The sequence below is a fragment of the Takifugu rubripes genome, chromosome 20, assembly GCF_901000725.2.
Source record: "Takifugu rubripes chromosome 20, fTakRub1.2, whole genome shotgun sequence".
Taxonomy (NCBI): domain Eukaryota; kingdom Metazoa; phylum Chordata; class Actinopteri; order Tetraodontiformes; family Tetraodontidae; genus Takifugu; species Takifugu rubripes.
In genome coordinates, this window is record NC_042304.1 from 5893379 (window position 1) to 5912323 (window position 18945).

The 18945-nt window shown below is 46.7% G+C and overlaps 1 protein-coding gene across 2 annotated transcripts; it reads left to right on the top strand.

Moving 5' to 3' along the window:
* Positions 1-65: 65 nt before the first annotated feature.
* On the top strand, positions 66-18799 carry LOC101076374 (importin-13-like). 2 transcript variants are annotated; one of them, XM_003974027.3, is made up of 23 exons: positions 66-184; positions 552-638; positions 5320-5445; positions 5526-5882; positions 6115-6368; positions 8107-8247; positions 8535-8676; positions 9120-9286; positions 9465-9585; positions 9664-9811; positions 9902-10083; positions 10271-10297; positions 10438-10572; positions 11440-11592; positions 11890-11970; positions 12083-12220; positions 12859-12955; positions 14496-14548; positions 15753-15819; positions 16006-16064; positions 16153-16242; positions 16636-16817; positions 16904-18799. In XM_003974027.3, exons 2-23 carry the CDS (start codon positions 570-572, stop codon positions 16998-17000), a joined length of 2886 nt encoding a protein of 961 aa, XP_003974076.2. In that variant the 5' UTR covers positions 66-184; positions 552-569; the 3' UTR covers positions 17001-18799. The 2 variants fall into 2 exon arrangements, 1 of the variants encoding a protein (XP_003974076.2); XR_003886308.1 differs by lacking the exons at positions 14496-14548; positions 16636-16817; positions 16904-18799 and having other exon boundaries at positions 16153-16236.
* The last annotated feature ends 146 nt before the right edge of the window (positions 18800-18945 follow it).

Sequence of the window (18945 nt, forward strand, 5' to 3'; positions counted from 1 at the left end):
TTAACTATAGAGTTAGGGTAAGGATTAGGATTTTTGGAGCTCTGTTACTAGGGGGTGGACCTTGGCGTCGGAATCGAATTATTTCCCACAGTCCGTGAATGCAGCGCAGAGCTCCCGGTGACGGCAGAGGCAGAACGCGGCAGAGAGCTGCCAGCCTCGACTCACATCATCGCCGTACAAAAAGGTGTGCACATATTGTTGCTCCAGCCCTGGACATCATCCTCATGTGATCATAACGGAGAACGCGCTGTTTCTATAATGTTTTCTTATTCTACGCATAACGTTAGACGCGTTGTTCGCCTGTATTTGGCATTTGCGTAGTGTCAATTTAGATCCGATGCTATATTAGCTAGTTTTGCCTTAGCATGTTTGCGCTAGCCAGCTAGGCTAACGTTAGCTCATCGCTTAGCTTCCCTACACACACAACGCGTTTTAGACTACCTGAGCATTCCGATTGCGGCTGTGGAAATGTTATGAAAATGTTGTCTTCCCCGCTTGTGAAAGGATTGCTGTCAGAGCCTGTTTTGTTTCTTTCTCTGATCGTTTGACAGCTCCGTGTCAGCGGAGACATGGAGACGCCGGGGAGGATAGCGGTCTCACCGCACGCACTGGATTTCACGGTGGAAAACGTAGAAAAGGTAAATTTTATGGTATTCACTGCAATACCTGAAGATCATGGCTTTATCCGGCTCTGCAAACGGATGAAAAGATGGGAGTATTTTGCAGTTGAGCGGGAAATGGGATGGACTCTGTCATATGGTTGTTATAGCAGTTTTATTCAGTTTCGAGCTCCTGAGTATCTTTATGATACTTTATGATGATCGTATCTTTATGATCATCGCATTGATTGTGTAAGAAAAAGTATGAACGTGAAACCAGTAAGAGATCGTTGCCCGATATTTACATATGTGCAGCCTTTTTAGTGTGAAATTATTATTATTATTTGGGTTCTTGCACCGTGTTGAAGTGTGTGTGCGTGTGCGTGTGTGTGTGTGTTTTCCCTCACTTGCTCTGGCAGTGTCTGCTGTTTCTGTCAGGTTGCTGTGATGAATTCCCCTGCTGGGTGGCTGCTGCCCAGGATGCTCGGGGATGGGTGGGGAGACAATGGAGAGGTTGTGGGGGGTGGGGGGGCAGGCTGGATGTCAGTCAGAATAAGGAGGGGGGTGAGGGGAGGATGGTGATGCAAGGGTGATGATTACGGGCGATTTTGCAGGAGGGAAGCGGATTCCTGTGGGGACGGACCGGAGTTCCTCCTCTTCAGTAAAGACAGACGACTAATGATTTATACGCAAGATCACAGGAGTCTCTTTTGTTCTGTTTTATGTCCAAATCTCTCCACTGTCTGTAGATTTCCACCAGAAATGCATAGAGCTTTAAATGAATATCACACAGCAAGAGATTCCAGTGGTGAAATGCACTCAATGTGCGTCTTTTGAAGTAATAAAATGCCCTCTCTGGCCCTATTGTTCTAACTGTAGAGCCGGGGTTTGGCAATGTCACCACCAGAGAATATAATGACAACTCGGTTCCTTTTTTCTGTGTTTGAGACTGAAATTCTAAACTTTTTAAAGCAGTCAGCTTACGAGCAGCGCCAGTGATCGACCGTGATTAGCTGAAAGAGTCCGATGTTCTGCTTGGTGCAAAGAAATAGTTTTTCCTCTAAGGTCACCGTGGTGAAACCAGCGCTGCCGTTGTTGTAGGAAGATGCTTGATGTTGGTAGAGACGATGCCTCCTGGCTCAGCAGCTCTATGCGTCTCTTTGTCCAGTTTTGGGTCCGTGAAACAAAGAACCACATTATCGGTGTCTGTGTGCATCATTAATGGATGCGTATACAACCTCAGATTTTAGTTTAGCCTGGTCCAGACGGGGCCGGCTCATGTTTGTGGCCTTTTATCCGTGTTTGTTGCTCACACTGATTCGCCGTGGTCATTACAGGCATTGGAGCTTCCCAGTTTTTGGTCTCTCATCCACACAATCAATCACACACCCTGTTTATTTGCAGCGAGTCGTGTGTGTTGCTGTTCCACCAGCCGTCACTTTCTCAGTCATCCTGATTCCGATGCACCTCTTTGACTCTCAGAATGGGAGCGACGCATCCTGAGGGAGAGGCAACGTAAAGAGACGAGGTTCAGCAGGCGGCATGTCAACACACAGTAAATGTGTGTGTCTGTGTGTGTTCAGGTCGACAATCATGCCCCCAAAAAGGTTGTGGCTATTTATCTTCTGCTTCATGGTAGTATCCTGACAGATGTTCCTAATGTGGGGTGGATTTTGTCCAGGAGACCCACCACTGGCCCAACGTGGGTAGAGTTACAGAGTGCTGGGTGACGCTCATCTGTCCTCCCAAAGCTGCTGTGGAGGAAGTACGTCATCAGTGGCGTTTAGCTGTTGCTCCAGGGAGACGTGACACCCAGGATGTTGTGTTACACAGTTTCACGGTACACAGCAGCTCCTGGCAGCGTCGCCGTGCCTGTTGTGGAGCATCAGTGACCAACAGCTCTCCACTCAGGTCGGCGACGTGCGCAGCAACGGTGCGTTTGTTCACCGAGAGCGGCGGAGAGTCAGGAAGGGAAACAAAGAATGGAAGTAGCTTCGGGATGGAGGGGGGGGGGACAGCCACTCAGCCGGAGCTCCAGAGACAGGCGAGACGTGTGAAGGTAACCGAGCAAAAGTCGAGGAAGTAGCCCTGGGTGGGTTCAACCAAGGGCGGGCCGCTCCCGGGCCGGGAGCTGAGTGGGTCTGAATGTCCCACTGTCTGTGTAGAAGCTCCTCTAGAGCCAGTGTGTTGTCTGAGACCAGATGGCGACTCTCGCCGAGCACCAGCACCCTCCCCTCGCTGTGCTGCAACACGCCTGTAGAGGCGGCCGATGACCTTGGATGCTCTGCGTCAAAAGAACAGCAGCCCCGCGTGAAGCCGGGCGATCTGGGCGCGCAGCCGCCGCCGTCCGCGGCTGCATCGGCTGCTCTCCAGCTTTTCTGCACCCAGAACGCACCGTCCCCTTCAGTTCGGGCGGCCGCTGCGAGCCGGCTCCGATTCCCAGGTGGAGACGGACAGAGGTTGTGTGTGCAGTCAGATGAGAACATCCGATGTCTTTGTGCTTTGATAATCTAAGTCGAAAGGAGAGGTGGGCGAGGAAGGGTCGGCTTTCTCATTATCGCCCGCCGCCGCCGCCGCCGCTTTGAATTCAAATATCACTGCCTCGTTCACAGAAAATAAAACCTGAACAAGCCGCAGTATAATTGGCCCGTCAGTGCTTCTGACGGCTCGGGCCTCATCGGGTTTAGAAGATAAAGAATCCTCGCATGCTTGTTTATGAGCAGGGGATTAAATTTCTGATCGCATTCAGTTCTGCTTCACATCTGGAGTCAAACGCTTCCCTGATATATTCACACGGGAGAGGTAAGCTCACCTCATAAAAATAATTAGTTCTGTCAAAATGAACTCTAATCCAGATTAATTAATGTGCGTGATTAAGTCATTTAAAGTTTTAATGCGATTAACACTTGTGCTGCACGTGCACAGTCCTACTCACTGCTGAGGATCGGCGCTCCAACATTCTGTGTAAGTTGGACCATAGATTGGATGACAAACCAGGGAGGGAGGGAAGGAAGGAAGGAAAGAAGGGAAGAAGGGTATAAATGACCCATCGCAAATCTTTTTGTCCCGACAACATGAACCGTCACCATGAATGGATGAATCGTGATTAATGTGAATTGATCCACAACAAGACTGTGATTAATCTTATTAAAATGTTAATCAGTGGAGAACTCCAACCATAATCACAATTCATTATTTGTTGTTGTAATGACATATCTTTCTAAATACAACAATGTTAAGGCTTTGGTTTTGTATCTTTTCTTTTTATATTGCTGCACTGGGAGCTTATATATTGAATATATTTAGCAGTTTATAATAAATTGGGCTGGTTGGTGTTCTCGTTGGAGACAGACGTTATGTATTTATGACCGATGACGTGTATTTATGTTATATATTTATGTTAGGCACTTCATGAGTTCAGAGTTCAGCAGTTAGTTGACATTTCTGACCTTTTCTGTGATATTAAAACTACAAATGTGAGTAGAAATGACCAAATATAAGCTCCACAACAATCATCCGCTCTGGGAACAGTCCTCTGCCTTCCCTCACAGGTCTGGTACTGGGTTATTTGGTCTTTATCAGCTTCATATTTATGTCGCACTCTTAATAACACCTTTATTGTTTTCACAATCATAAATTCACAAGTTAAACTGTTGTGCACACTCTCAATATCCGACAACAAAGCTTGTTGGTTTAAACTTTCAAGCACGGCACAGAATTGGAGCTTCTCAAAGCACACATCCAAAATCTGCCCCAAAACAAAGCGTCGGCATGTGTTTCGGATTCACACCACGAGACAAAACAGTCACGTTTTATTGTCTCCAGAAGACACCAAACTGGGATGCTTGAGCAGGGGAGACGTTCCTGTTGGAGAGCTGCAGGACACAGAAGTCTCCGGGTTAATGAAGCCTGTTCTGAGGTCCAGTGAAGAAATGGGCCTATGTTGAACAGCTGTTCTTAACGGAGCCAGAGTACAGTAAGCAGAGCTAAATCCATAAATGCTGCTGAAGGGGCGAAGCTCCACCTGAGACTGCAGGTATCGTCTCTGCATCCATGCTTCTCCCCGCTGCTGCGTCAGCGGGCTGTCTGGTCCACGCCTGTCTCCTATGGCTTCTAACTAGAACTATTCTTATTCGTCAGCCTACGGTTTGTCCGCGGCTCTTCTAAGTGGGTCCAGATAATGCGCCGTAGGGCCGAGAGACGGAGCGGAACGGGATGCAGGCGAATGAGGGGATGAGAATGACTGCCAGTGGAGGAAGAATGCAGCCTCCAGGGGTTCAGACAGATCAGGAAATATGAAAAGATTTTGTTTTGTTGTTTTTTTTAAATTCCCTTGCTGCCTATAAGACATTCACTGCTGGTTGTTGGGTTACAGTTCAGTGAGTTTTTATTGAGAGTTGAAAGAAACAGCAGTTTTGCAGAGAAATGCCTTCTAGCAGTGCTATGTGTTTAATTAATGCTTAATCTCTCCTCTTTTATTCTTCTCTTTTAAACACATCTTTTTCCCCCCTCTTTGTTTCTTAGCACATCTTGTTCTCTCAGCTGTGCTGCATTCAAGTCCTTGTCTTGTCTAGTGGTTTTTGAGATAAAAGCCCGTGTTTGCTTGTTTACTGGATGCTATGAAGTGATGTCATTTTGATAACAGCATAATACTGCCGCAGCACTTGTGCACGGTATTGTGCACAAGGCTCTCATTACACTTCTCTCCTCTTGTTTTCAGGCGCTCCACCAGTTATATTACGACCCTGATATTGAAAACAAGAATCTGGCCCAGAAATGGCTAATGCAGGCTCAGGTCTCCCCTCAGGCCTGGCAGTTCTGTTGGGCCCTGCTGAGCCCAGAAAAGGTTCAGCGTGCACCCAAACACTTACACACTTAAACACGGGGGGTAAAAAACTCATGCACCCATTTTCTGGTCTGTTCCAGGTCCCAGAGATCCAGTACTTTGGAGCAAACGCACTTCACACCAAGATCTCCCGCTACTGGTCTGACATCCCCTCGGACCAGTACGAGTCTCTGAAGACGCAGCTGTTTTCCCAGATCGCCTGCTTCTCTTCTGGCTCCAAGATGGTGCTCACCCGACTGTGTGTTGCTCTGGCTTCCCTGGCTCTCAACACAATGCCTGAAGCCTGGCCCGGCGCAGTGGCAGAGATGGTGCGTGTGTTCCAGGAGGAGGGGGGAGGGGTGGACGGGCGTGCCCGCTGCCTGGCATTGCTGGAGCTTCTCACTGTCTTGCCAGAGGAGTTCCAAACCAGCCGATTGCCGCAGTACCGGAAAGGACAGGTATGACCTTCTCCCACTACTGCAGGCAGAAATGGCAGCTTGACCAGTATTAACCTTTATTTTATGATTCCTTTGTTCAACTGGAGCCATTTAAACCTTGAAAACCTGGATGCAAATCTTCCGTCCTCCGACGGCCGAATTGTTCTGAAAAATATAGCAAATAACCATTAAAGAGAGGAATCCAGCACGCATGACAGATGCAAGCTTAGCCTCATTATCGTTCTCCCTGTAGGTCCGGGGCGCTCTGGGCTGTGAGTGGGGGTCAGTGTGTCCCTTACTGCAGCAACTGCTGCAAAGGACAGACAGCCCCGGGGCCGTAAAGGCTCGCGTGCTCCGCTGCCTGTCCTCCTGGGTGCTGCTGGACGTGCCCCTCAACGAGAGCGAAAGCCTGCTGCACGAGTGCTTCAGCGCCCTGCGCGACCCTGAGCTCTTCGACACGGCAGTGGAGGCAATAGTCAACGCCCTCTCGCAGCCCGACTCCCAAAGGTGCGTACACGCTTTTGGTGGCGGGGACGCTCTCATTTGTTCCAGTGGGTGGGGGCAGAGTGAGGGATTTATAATGGGTCTGTTAAAGGCCAAGTCGGAGGACTGCAGCGTTACTCGGTCGGCTGGTGTTGCTATAGTTACAGAGCAGGCTCGAGATGTCATCATGCCTTGGTTGATGCAGACATAGCAGTCACCCTGTGCCCCTCCCCCCCCAGAGAGCAGGAGTGTGAGGAAGGGAGGAGGAAGGTGGGAGAAGGTGTGAAAGTGCACTGTATAAAATTAAAAGACTTTGTCCTCTACACCCGATCTGTGACGTCGCTACGTGCCACCAAACGCACACCTACAGGAAGGATAAACCTTCACGTGTACTGTTGCGACTTTTGAGGCGTTAGTAGATGGAAGTTGGAATTATTTTCAAAAACCAATTTTGTCCATTTTATTTGTCCTTTTATGTTGTGTGATGCCGATAACAGCCCATCTAAAAGTCCTGACTCATTGTTGTCTTTTCTTGGCCTCCATCTACTCATGTGTGCCTTAATTAATTAAATTATTAACAAATGACGAGTTACATTTTTTACTCCGCTTCACTCTGGACTGCACCGTCTTTTATTGTATCTATAATTCATCCGTAGCTTCTGTTCCTTTGTGCCCTTCTTTCCCCGTTCTCTTCGGTGGCTGTCAACACTGAGCTCACCTCCCGGTTGCTTGTTCTCTGCCTCTGTTAAAACGCATTACAGTCAATTCATCTGGGGGGTTGCTATTGGTCCAGCCGCATCCTGTTACTAGGCAACCCATTTCCCCTGTCTCCGAGAGTTGCGGTAATTGCAAAGGGGATGGGGGGGGGGGATGTAGAATAAAGAGTCAGGAAGGAGGCAGAAAGTAACAGTGGGGCAAAGAGCAGGATGAGGACAGGCAACACATGAGTTAGAGGAGACTGCAGCAGACGGTCTCAGAGGGACGTCCAGGAGGTGATTTTTAAGGAAACGGAAAAATCCATCCTGGTTTTAATAGTACCACACACACACACACACACACACAGTCCTCACTTCTCAAGCAAAGAGTGCATGACCTGCATTTGCAAAGCAGCTAGTTAAATATGAATGATGCTCTGAGTGCATGAAGTCACAGCGCTTCACTTATTCAGGCTGTTCAACGTGGAAGACATGTGCACATACATGCACGCGCACAGGTGGCTTGGAGATCAGCTTTGTGCGCATGTCCTGTCTATGCAAACCTCACCCAGGTGAAGTTTGGCTGTCACGCTGCATCATAATCCAGGTTCAAGACCCAGTTTTGAATCTGTAGGAATTCAGACATGCCCCTCACGGTGTCGCATGTCATGGCTGAATGTTCATTGATCAGTGGACGTGTCATTACCGATGTGCTGAGCAAAGTTGAAGCACCTCCTTCATGCCATCATCCCCTGCTGGAACTGAAAAACCACATGCACGTGCTAGGGTTTAGATCTATAGCATGTACACACCCATTCCTTCATGGGGATCAGGTGTATACATGTGCCTTTCACCTCTAAATGTCACTTCACCCCCCCCACCACCGTTTGTTTCTGACAACACAAGATTATCACCTGACCAGAGCTGAGTCTCCATCACAGATTGTTTATTGATTTCCATAATGTTATTTATGGATGCTGCTCATGTATATTCCTCTTCCTTCATGACCTTTAAACAGGCTCCACATCTCACCCCCGTCTTGTATTTGCATTTGTGTTTTTGGATAGATATGTGAACACTTTACTGAAACTGGTCCCTCAAGTGCTGGGCCTGCAGGATCAGCTCAGAGAAGCCGTTCAGAATGGAGACATGGAGACCTGCCACGGAATCTGCCGCATCACTGTTGCACTGGGGGAAAATCAGACAAGGTGAGAATTTTGTGTTCTCTACATATAACTACATGTTTATATTAATATATATATATATAGAGAGAGAGATGCCAGGCTGATCTAGGGATAAAATACACATCAAATTAATTGTTTTCTTGTTTGAGAACAGCATCCTGTGACAGGCTGTTATGTTGTTTTGAATGAATCTTGGGGCAGAGGATTCGTCAGCTGTTGCTGCAGAGCTGCGACATTACTTTTTTATTTTTTTTCTAAAAAAAACCCCCTCACCCCCTCCTCACTTTCCCTCCACCCACATCCCTGTTCAGGACTCTGTTGGAGCAGGTGGACCACTGGCAGAGCTTCCTGGCTTTAGTCAATATGATCATGTTTTGCACGGGGATCCCGGGCCACTATCCTGTCAACGAGACCGTCAGCTCGCTCACACTCACCTTCTGGTACACTCTACAGGTAAGGAAATGGATCCATGCCTTCATTCCAATAGGAAGTTGAAGAGTCATCAAATGAATGAATTATTTATGTCCTGGTTGGCACTTAGAACTGAAACGATGGCTGGATAATAAGCATAAATAAATCTCAGTGCAGACTAGACCCATGCAAAATATTAACATAAGAAAAATGCAGTTATTAAAGAGGATTTAAAAAAAAAAACTTTTCCCCATGAAAAAGCCACCTTTCACCAATACGAAACAAGATTCATTGAATTATAAATTTGCATCATTTGAAATATCTACTGAATAAAAAGGTGATCTTTAACATAATGGTATCACTGTGTTAGATGGATCATAAAAGGGTTGTTTTCCTGCTATTTTCTTTCTACTACTACTACTTAAGTCTTCGGTTGGCTTTTGTGAACTTGAACTAACGTGACCCTTTTACTTCTTCATCCTCAGGATGAAATAATGTCATTTCAGGTGGAGAAGAGGACGGTCTACCTTCAGGTCTACAGGCCCGTGTATTTCCAGCTGGTGGATGTTCTGCTACACAAAGCCCAGTTTCCTGCTGATCAGGAGTACGCGTCCTGGTCCTCAGATGAGAAGGAGCAGTTCAGAATCTATAGGTGTGTGTTGTTTGTATGTCTTATACGTGCCGAGTGTTTCAGCAGTCCAAGCGTTGGATAAATGACCCGCTGACACAATAACAGAGCAGCTGAGGTTCTCTTAAACAGCCCTCACTGGCCCCGAAGCTGAGAGAGCAATGAGAGCGCACATTCCTATAATGTTCTGTCGGCCTTTCAGGGTGGATATTTCAGACACGCTCATGTACGTGTACGAGATGCTGGGAGCCGAGCTCTTAAGTAATCTTTATGACAAACTGGGGAGACTGTTGACTAATGTGGAGCAGCCAGCGTCATGGCAGGTGGGTGAGACACACTTAGGCGATCACAACAGCAGTTTTCTCCTGGAATCGATTCTTCAGTGCATTCTCCTTCCACAGCACACAGAGGCCTTGCTGTATGGCTTCCAGTCAATAGCAGAGACGCTCGACGTGAATTACTCTGACGTCATCCCAGGCCTCATTGGACTCATCACCAGAATCAGCGTCAACAATGTCCACCTCGCCGACACTGTTATGTTCACTATAGGTGCAGTAAAGACCGCCGAGTGTAGCGTTTCAGAATGAAGGAGGCGTGCGTTAACACTTGCTCATTTTTGTTTCGTCGCCTTCTCAACAGGTGCTTTGGCAGAATGGTTAGCAGACCACCCGGTGATGCTCGGCAACATCTTACCCCTGGTGCTTCACGCTCTGGGGAACCCAGATCTCTCAATTTCCTCTGTCTCCACGCTCAAGAAAATTTGCAGAGAGTGCAAGTCCGACCTGCCACCCTATGCAAACAATATAGTAGCTGTCTCTCAGGTAATGTACACACATGCAGGCTTCTGTTGGTACAGGCTGTTGCTTTGATTCTCTCAGCATCACGTGTGACTGCCAATAGTCAGTGTCAATCATTTGATTCCCCACATTTAACCTTTGAAGTTGTGATTTTTGGTGCATTTTACACAAATAGAACCATCAATGTGCCTTGTCTTTTTCCACCCTCAAGGAGGTGCTCATAAAGCAGATCCACAAGGTCAGTGTGTTTTCGCCCATTCTCTTTGTTTGCTTTTCCAGTAGCGTTTAAATAAGGAGTGCTGTGACTTTACGTAACAGGTTTGTAGCTCGTGGAGTTTTGTAACGCTAAATCTCATCTCCAATCGTCGCCTCTTACAGACGAGTCAGTGTATGTGGCTGATGCAAGCGCTCGGCTTCCTGCTCTCTGCTCTCCCTGTGGAAGACATCTTAAGAAATCTTCACTCCCTAATCACACCCTACATCCAGCAGCTAGAGAAGCTAACGAATGAGACGGTGCGTGCATCCATCGAACACACACACACACACACACACACACGAGCTTACACAGCTGAGCCAATAGGAACAGGCCTTGTGTCTGTGTGGTGTCACTGCAGTGGAACATTTCTCTGTGGGACCAGATTGGATTTGACCCTGCACTTTGGGCTAGTGACTCATAGCGGAGTGGCAAATGCGTGTCCCACACACACACAGAGACATGGAAGTAAGAGAGAAACCATGCTGGGAATGCATAAAAGTGCCTAGAGAGCACTTAAAGCAGGTCATCCTTTTACTTGTGCATGCACACAGCACAGAAAGAGAATTCTTTGTTCTGCTTAAATGGAGTCTGCCATTTCAAATTACCTCAGTGAACAATCTAAATGTGGAGCTGATATCATCTAAAAATATTCACATTCCGATCTTTCAGTCATGGTGTGATGATGAGACGTCAGCTTGGAGGAATCATTTCATTTCTGTCTGTTTCTCTCTCATCTTGCCACCCTTTAAAAAAACACTGTCATCCATCTTGGCCAGCCTCCTCTCTCTCTCTCTCTCTCTCGCTCTCTCCCTCTCTCTCTCTCTCTCTCTCTCTCTCTTCTTTCTCTCTCTCTTTTGGTTCCTGTCTGGCTGATATAGCACCATTACATCAGACTTAGGAAAAAGGTTTTGTGCCTCAAGTCAAACGCATAGTGGCACCTAGTGGGGAGATCTTTATGTTCAATCATTTCTGCCATTCTCAGAACTGTTTTCAGTAATATTCTTGTTGTTCACATTTACTGTTTAGTTTCATGTGCTTAAACCCATCATCAGTTTTGCTGTACTTAAATGCGGAAGATTTTCAGTGAATATTAAGGAAAGTATTCTTTTTTTTTAATTTTGCAGCCTAATCCATCCAATAAATTGGCAATCATTCATATCTTGGGGCTGCTGTCTAATCTCTTCACTACGCTGGACATCAGCAAGCAGGATGACGATTCAGCGGACAGCTCAGCACCACCTGTCAAAACGGCGCCGCTGCCTCCAGGACCAAACCCGGTCAGTGATCAGAGATGGGCATAAATCGAGTTACAGAGTGTAGAGCCACCAGCCACTGAGCACAAGTCACATGATGCTCTCAGCAGTCCCAGCCCCTCAGTCCCCTCCCCCGCTCCCCCCGCAGCAGAATATCTTGGCTGCTGTTGAGGGACCAAAGGACAAGCTTCTGCTTTTTTTATTCAGCCACAATGAGATTTTCCTGCCAGCACGTAGCCACGTGGCAATGCTAATATTCAATTTTGCTGCTTGTTTTAAAGCGTTCCTCTCGTTTAAATCAAATGGTTTTCCGGCTTTCAGGTGGTGGTGGTTCTGCAGCAAGTCTTTGCTCTCATCCAAAACTTGCTCAGTAAGTGGCTCAACGACTCTCAAGTTGTAGAGGTGAGTCGCTGACATGTGCAACCAAACCCGTGATTTTAGACTGATGAATAGAAATGGCGCACCTTCAGAGGTTGTTGAATGGCTGTACAGCTGACCGCTTGTTCTCCCTCAGGCTGTGTGCGCCATCTTTGAGAAGTCAGTGAAGACCCTGACACACGACTTTGCCCCCATGGTTTCCCAGCTGAGTGAGATGCTTGGGCAGATGTACAGTACAATTCCCCAGGTCTCAGCTCTGGATCTCACAAGACAAGTACGCGCTGGAAAATATGCTGGAAGAACAAACGATTTTGTCCCCTCCATATTTCACATCTTTATCTGAAGACTTACAATTTTCCAAAGTCTCACTCAGTTGTCCTTAAATTATCAGTTGTGTTTATTGGTAACTGCATTTACATTAATGAAGCATTATAATAACCTTAGTTCAAAATGGTTAAGGCAGTGGTTCCCAAACTTTTTTTCTCAAGCCCCCTTTGATTATATAAGAACATTGTAAGCCCCCCACCCCTCACTGCACCCAATCCCACCCACCCCGAATCAATCGCACCTCCTTTGTTTTGAATAAATTAAATAATACATAAAGATGTTTTCTTTCTAAAATATGTACATATCGCTTCACATTTCAATTTTACAGTTTTTATTGTTTGTTATGCTGAAAAATAGCAATACTAACAAACTTTCTGGAGTGTATAGCAGGAAATTCTTTGACGCCCCCCCCTGCAGTTTGACCCCCAGTTTGGGAACCACTGGGTTAAGGTTTGGGGAGGAATTAGATAATAACCAACCATAATAACGTCTCTAATCGGGTTTCTGCAACGACGTCCTTCTGTTTGATGCGGAAGCTCATTTCCTCCACTCAAACGGGCCTGATGTGACATCCTGCCATTTCAGATGCTGCACATTTTCTCCATCGAGCCGGAGCACTTCCCCCCCATCAAGGCCCTGTTTGAACTGGTTACCTCGGTAACGCTGTCCATCTTCCAGCAAGGTAGGGGGAGTCCAGCAGGGAACGCTATCAAATGTGTCTGTGCTTTTTTCTCATTTGATGGGGTCCAAAATTAAAGAAGTGAACGCTCTTAAAAGCAAACAAACAGGAAGGTGCTGAAGGTGTCGCTCTTAAAAACTGATGGCTGCTGATTTGTAGAGAACAAAGCCGCTCAGCCATAAACAGGACAGGGTGCACATCTCTTCAAGATATCTCCCGGTGTTTGGTTATTTTTTAAACTATTTACTATTTCACTGTTTTTTGTTATTTTAAGTCAGACTTGGTCAACTGCTATTACCCTGAGATTTCAAACGTCAGACTTTTAACTCCTCATAAGATGACTGAGATACATTGTGCGCACTTTTCTTATCTCGGGGTTCTTCAACCAAGCCTGTCTGCTGCTTCTCCCTGTCTGTTGTCCCTCCACCCTCCTTTTGCTTTGACTCTTGGCTGCCTGTCCTGCCTCTGAGCTCTTTTTTTCTTTTGTTTTGTTTTGTTCTGAGCAGGTGTAGACGGTATCAGAAGAGATACAGTCACAGTGCAGAGACAACTAGCTTATTCAGTTGGCTGACGTGCAGCACGACTAGCCACCTCCGTATGGCTGCAGCCGAGGCAGCGCTTGAATTAAGGTTGTGCTCTCCTCCAGCCCTCTGAATAAGTCTTGTATTCTCTCACCAGGGGTGTGTGTGTATATATGAGGACTGAACGGGGGGGTAGGGGGGTTATAGAGAAGGAAGCATGTTTGGAGTCTGGGAACAGTTAAAGCTGGGTGCTTACTAGACATTCTCTCATTACAAGTGTGCTGTTGGAGTCCATCCAGCAGCAGCAGCAGCAGCTTCTTTAAGAACTAGAGCATTCTAGAGGGTTCCTGTTTAACTGTGCTTTGTGTGTAGTGTGTGTCCAGCATGTGGGAGGTAGCGTACCAGAACCTACCCCGATCTGAGTATTACTTATCCCACTGACGGCTGCGCCGCACCGTAGGTTCTCCTGGGAAGCAGAGGGGATTGTTGAGCCGCTCTGAATGAACCCTGCACTGCTCCCTGCCCCACCCAAGAAGAAACGCGTTATTCGTCCTTTTATCACACTGGTCCCCTTGATCACGGCGATGCCTCGTGGGAAGGAGGGAGACTTGGGGTTCATTAAGATCTGGTGCCCCCTCTTTGCTCCAGACTGTAACAGTAGCAGAGGTGCCTCCTGGGTTCCCACTCCAAACCCGCCTTTGTTTCTTTAGGTTTCTTCTTTTTCTCTAGTTACTTCTTCCTTTTTTTAATCTCTCCAAACAGACCCATGTCTTTGTCTTCTGCCTGCGTTTTTCTGTTTGTTTTTGGTTGGTCTGTTTTTCCAAGACTCTGCCAAAGCTTCATATGTCCCCCCCCCCACCCCCTTCTCCCCCTTCGTTCCTTACTCACATGTGAATTATTTCAAAGAAATACTTTTGAGTTCTATTTTATTTCCACATGACTGTCGAATCTATTCAGTTGCTGTTTGTATATTATTCTTATTCTCTTATGATTTCTTAAGTTTCATCTTTATTATATTTTAGGACCCAGGGATCATCCTGATATTGTTGATTCATTTATGCAACTCCAAGCTCAGGTGTGTTTTTGGTTTCTTATTTCATTCACTTTGGGTTTCTCTCTCTCTCTCTCTCTTTCTCTCTCTCTCGCTCTCTCCTTCTCAACCTTTCTGTTCTTTCTTATTTGGCCCTAAGGTGTCCTATCACGTAGGCCGGGCGGGCGAATGAAACGAGAGGGGATGTTTGAAAAAGAGACGCCTGTTTCTCTTCAAACACTTGGTTCTAACAGTCACCTGGTCACACAAAGTGTAGACCTCAATTAGAGTTTCACTTTAAGCTCAGTCTAAGCGCAGTGGAGGAAGGAAAACATCTTGTTTTATGTTCAAAATCCATAAAACTCTCCCCGCGGTTTGTTGATAAGTAATATCTTTCTCTTGAGTTAAAGATGTTGTCGCAATGTTAAAACTCTTGGGGTTTGTTTGTTTTGCTTACTTATAAAGTCAAGATCTGGGCACTTGGTGCCTCAAATGAGGGATTTGGGCTGAGGGGAGATGATGAAGCAGCCCCCGCATCAGTGTGGTGGTCCCAGGTGACTGGTTAGTCTCTGAGCCTCCGTCCTCCTCTGAAATCATTCCAGCCCAGAGCCAATCAAAGCCCAAAATGAATTAATATTCGACTGATATTAATCCGTTCAGATAAATTGGCTGATGGCTCTCCTGTTTTATATCTATATTTTTTGTCTTCAGTCTTCATTCTCCTCCCTTTGTTTTCTATCTTTGGATAGAGACCTCCATCTCTCTCCTTCTCCCTCTCTCCTCCATCCTGAATGAGTTCATTATTATGTGATGAGTTGTATTTCTCTTTATCTGCACATATTAATTACTTACACACTTTGGTTGCATATTCAGCCCGGTCAACCAAAAACAAGGAAAAGTAATCTGTCGAGTAGTAAACAAACAAACGTCATTGCCTTTAATTTTACTTCAGTTTCAAATGTTTGAGTTTTTGCAATTTGTTTGCTACACCTACTGAGTTCTGCAGCGGAGGGTCTCGGAACGAGTTCGCACCTAGTTTTCCTCGACCTAGGGAGCGAGCGCTCTAGCCTGGAAGCAGATCTGATTTCAGTCCGTTGAACCTGAGGTCAGATCTGGCTGCCAGGCTGAGCGGGCAATGCTGATACCAGTATTTTGAAGGCGCTTATGCAGGCGAATGTGGTGAAACAGAACCAGTTGGGTCAGGCAGACGGACACGTGCCCTGTTTAATGTTTTCAATCTGCATCTTAGGCCCTCAAACGGAAGCCCGATTTGTTCTTGTCAGACAGTCTTGACGTGAAAGCCGTGTACCACTGTGGTAAGTCTGCAAACTGCTGACACACCCCCTCCCCTTACACACACACACACACCCACACACACACAGGTTTCAGCAATTTGCTGCAGTTCCTGTGAAATGTGATCCGGTCGGTGCAGAGAACAGACTGTCAATGTTTGACGCAGCGTTGCGGCCTTGTATTTACCTTTCTGACTCTCCCACTTTTAGGACTTCTCTCACTCAAATTTCCAGAGGCTCCAACTGTCAAGTCAACATGCTTTTTCTTTGTAAGCACACACCTGCACAGACGCCGACATTTTACCAGTTAAATGAGTCTTTTGAGGTTAAATGCGCCCATACTTGTTTCTACTTCAGACTGAGCTGTTGGCTCACTGCTCAGACGTGCCTCCATTGGCCAGAGTGGTTCAGGAGGACGGCAAGCTGTTGATCCAAGCTGTCCTGGAGGTGAGCAACTCACATTTAGCAGGTTGACATAAACCATTCTGCATCTCCTTTTCCTGCCTTTGTACCAAGTGAAGCCAGTGAACTGAACCGTGGATGTGGATGACAGTGACAAGTTCCCACTCGTGTTGTGTTCAGAAGCTTAGCTGTCAGTCAGGTTTCACCAACCGGTTCAAAAACAGAATCCTTGACTAGCATTAGCTTAGAAATACATATAGGAAGGTTTTCAGTTTTTCCTAAAGAAGCGCAGAAAACTGGATCTTGTTCCTTTGCTGAAACCGGCCACCAGGGGGCGCCTGGAATGCTTTGGTTTCGCATTCAGAAGGCTGTCATGCTATGCACCATTACAAGCAGGTCCAACCTCCTAATCTGTCGACTCCATCCTGCCTCCGCTAGGGCATCGGGGGCGGGGCACCGCGGAGCCTCATGGACCAGTTCGCAGAAGTGCTTTTCAGCCTGAACAAGCACTGTTTCGCTCTGCTTGGCGTGTGGCTGAAGGAGGCGCTGCAGCCTCCTGGGTTCCCTTCAGCGCGGGTCACAACAGAGCAGAAGAACAACTTCTCACAACAGATACTAAGGTATCGCCACCAGGCCGGTGACAGTAGTGTATATTCCTTCCACGCGTGTTGTGAAAACTTGTTGTTGTGATAACTCTGTCTTGCAGAGAGCGAGTGAACAAGAGCAGAGTGAAGGAAATCGTGAAGGAGTTCACACTGCTGTGCAGGGGGCTCCATGGTACAGAGTACGCCGCCGAATACTGAGACTCTGGAACCCTCACCAGCCAAAGCCTCGGCACCAGACAGCTGGATGGTCCAACAACAACATCCTCCCCCATCAGTGAAGATAAATGATTGTAATGAAATCCCACCCCATCGTAGGACAAGACCAGCTGACAGCTGCCATCCGATCAATAGACAAACACCAACACCCCGGTGGCTTTACACACGCTCTTCTTTTTTTTTTCCCAAAAGTGGTTTCTCTTAAGCTCTCTTATCTTATACAAAAGTCTTTCCCTTTCGCTTTGAGCAGCACTCCGAGCATGCCGGCACACTCAGCGGCACCTGTCTCTGTCTCGTTCTGCTGTTCTAGATTTTCCTGTGGTTCCTAGGCTGTTACCTGGTGATTAGCATCCATATGGAATGGTAGTGGTATTGTATGTAGCGACTTGAAAATTAATCAAAAAGAGTTATTTAAATGTATATGTATACACATATAGAAATGGGAGGGTCGCCAGTCCTGCTGCTGCTAAAGGGATGAGGAAAGGACCAATGACGGGAGAGAATTCTGCAGGAACAATAGACATAAATACAGTTTACTCCACCTCGTGCCCCAATGATATTCTGCATTTGCCAAATTTCTGTGAGTTTATTATATGCCTTTTTGGAGGATATAAGCAGAGGAACCAAATCATGAGCGAGGGGGACTCAACTGAAGTAGGGTCGGTTTGACTCTGTACCTCATGTACATATAGTCTTCACCCAGTCACCCAGCAGTCTCCGGGAGTCACCGGGCCCAGCTTTTATGCATTGGTGATGGAGGACTGCCTCTCGTGAGGGCAGAAGGGTTTGAGTAGCAGGCAGTTAGAGAGGAAAGGACAGTAATGGAATAAACGGTGGTGACAACAGACAGCTCGGTCACGCGAGTCGTGCAAAAAAAACGTGCATAATGACAGTTATTGCTGAACACGTTTGTATCTGGGCGTATGCGGTGTGTGTACATAGCGGTGTGTATGATGCGTGTGTGTACAGATCCCCGTTCGGCCATATGTTCAGTGCACTTACATTGGACCTACTGTACACAACCATAACTTGTTCTTATGTTTTAAATCCATTTATTTCTTAATACGACCACCAACCCCCGCTCCCTCCCGCCTGTCTGCAAAGGCAGGTCTCATCCGTCTCGCGCGCCCACCGCAGCTCCTCTCAGACGGCTGCGGGGGGGCGTTGTCTCATCCATCTGGCTGCTGTTTCGGAGAGGACGGCGAAGGATTATTCAGCGACGATGCTTCTGATCTCTCGCGGCAGCAAGAATCGACAGACATTCCGCGCTCATCCGTTGCACCGGAGACATTTTTTGATGAAGTGACGTGAGGACTACTAAAATAACGTTTAGTTAACCGACAGGACCTGTTGACGCTTATTAGCACTTCAGCATTGAAATGTACTTTGTGGTCTCTGATGATTTCTATCTCAGTCTAATCCTTCTGTCTTATCCGAGGTGCCTGCAGACATGTAGCATGTAGGTGTTTTCTTGGGGACGTTCAGGCTCCTGGGGACAGATGTTACGGACATGTGCCGCTGCAGAAAGGTGCGATCTGGCGGACAGGAGTCTGCCCCGTAAATGGAGCTGTTCTGCCTTCCAGTCTGTGTTCAAATGTGAACTATTGGATATTCAACACTGATTCTTGCTTTGTATTGTGCTCTCATTCTGAGGTGGACAACTAAAACTATGTTTGTCACAGTTTATCAAAAAAGTAGTAGGAGGAAGAGGAGAGGAGGGAATGAAATGTACATTTTTTTGTACCTTGGCTTTAATTTATTAAATATATCTAAGACTGCAACTTTTGACTGGTATGTGTGGGTGTGAGTCGATTTATCATTCACACTTGTTCAAAACTTTCAAATTCCACACAATTAACATATGCTAGTGTCAAAAAAGCCTGTAAAAAATCTTTAAAAAACAATCTTTCAATGAACTAGTGTTTAA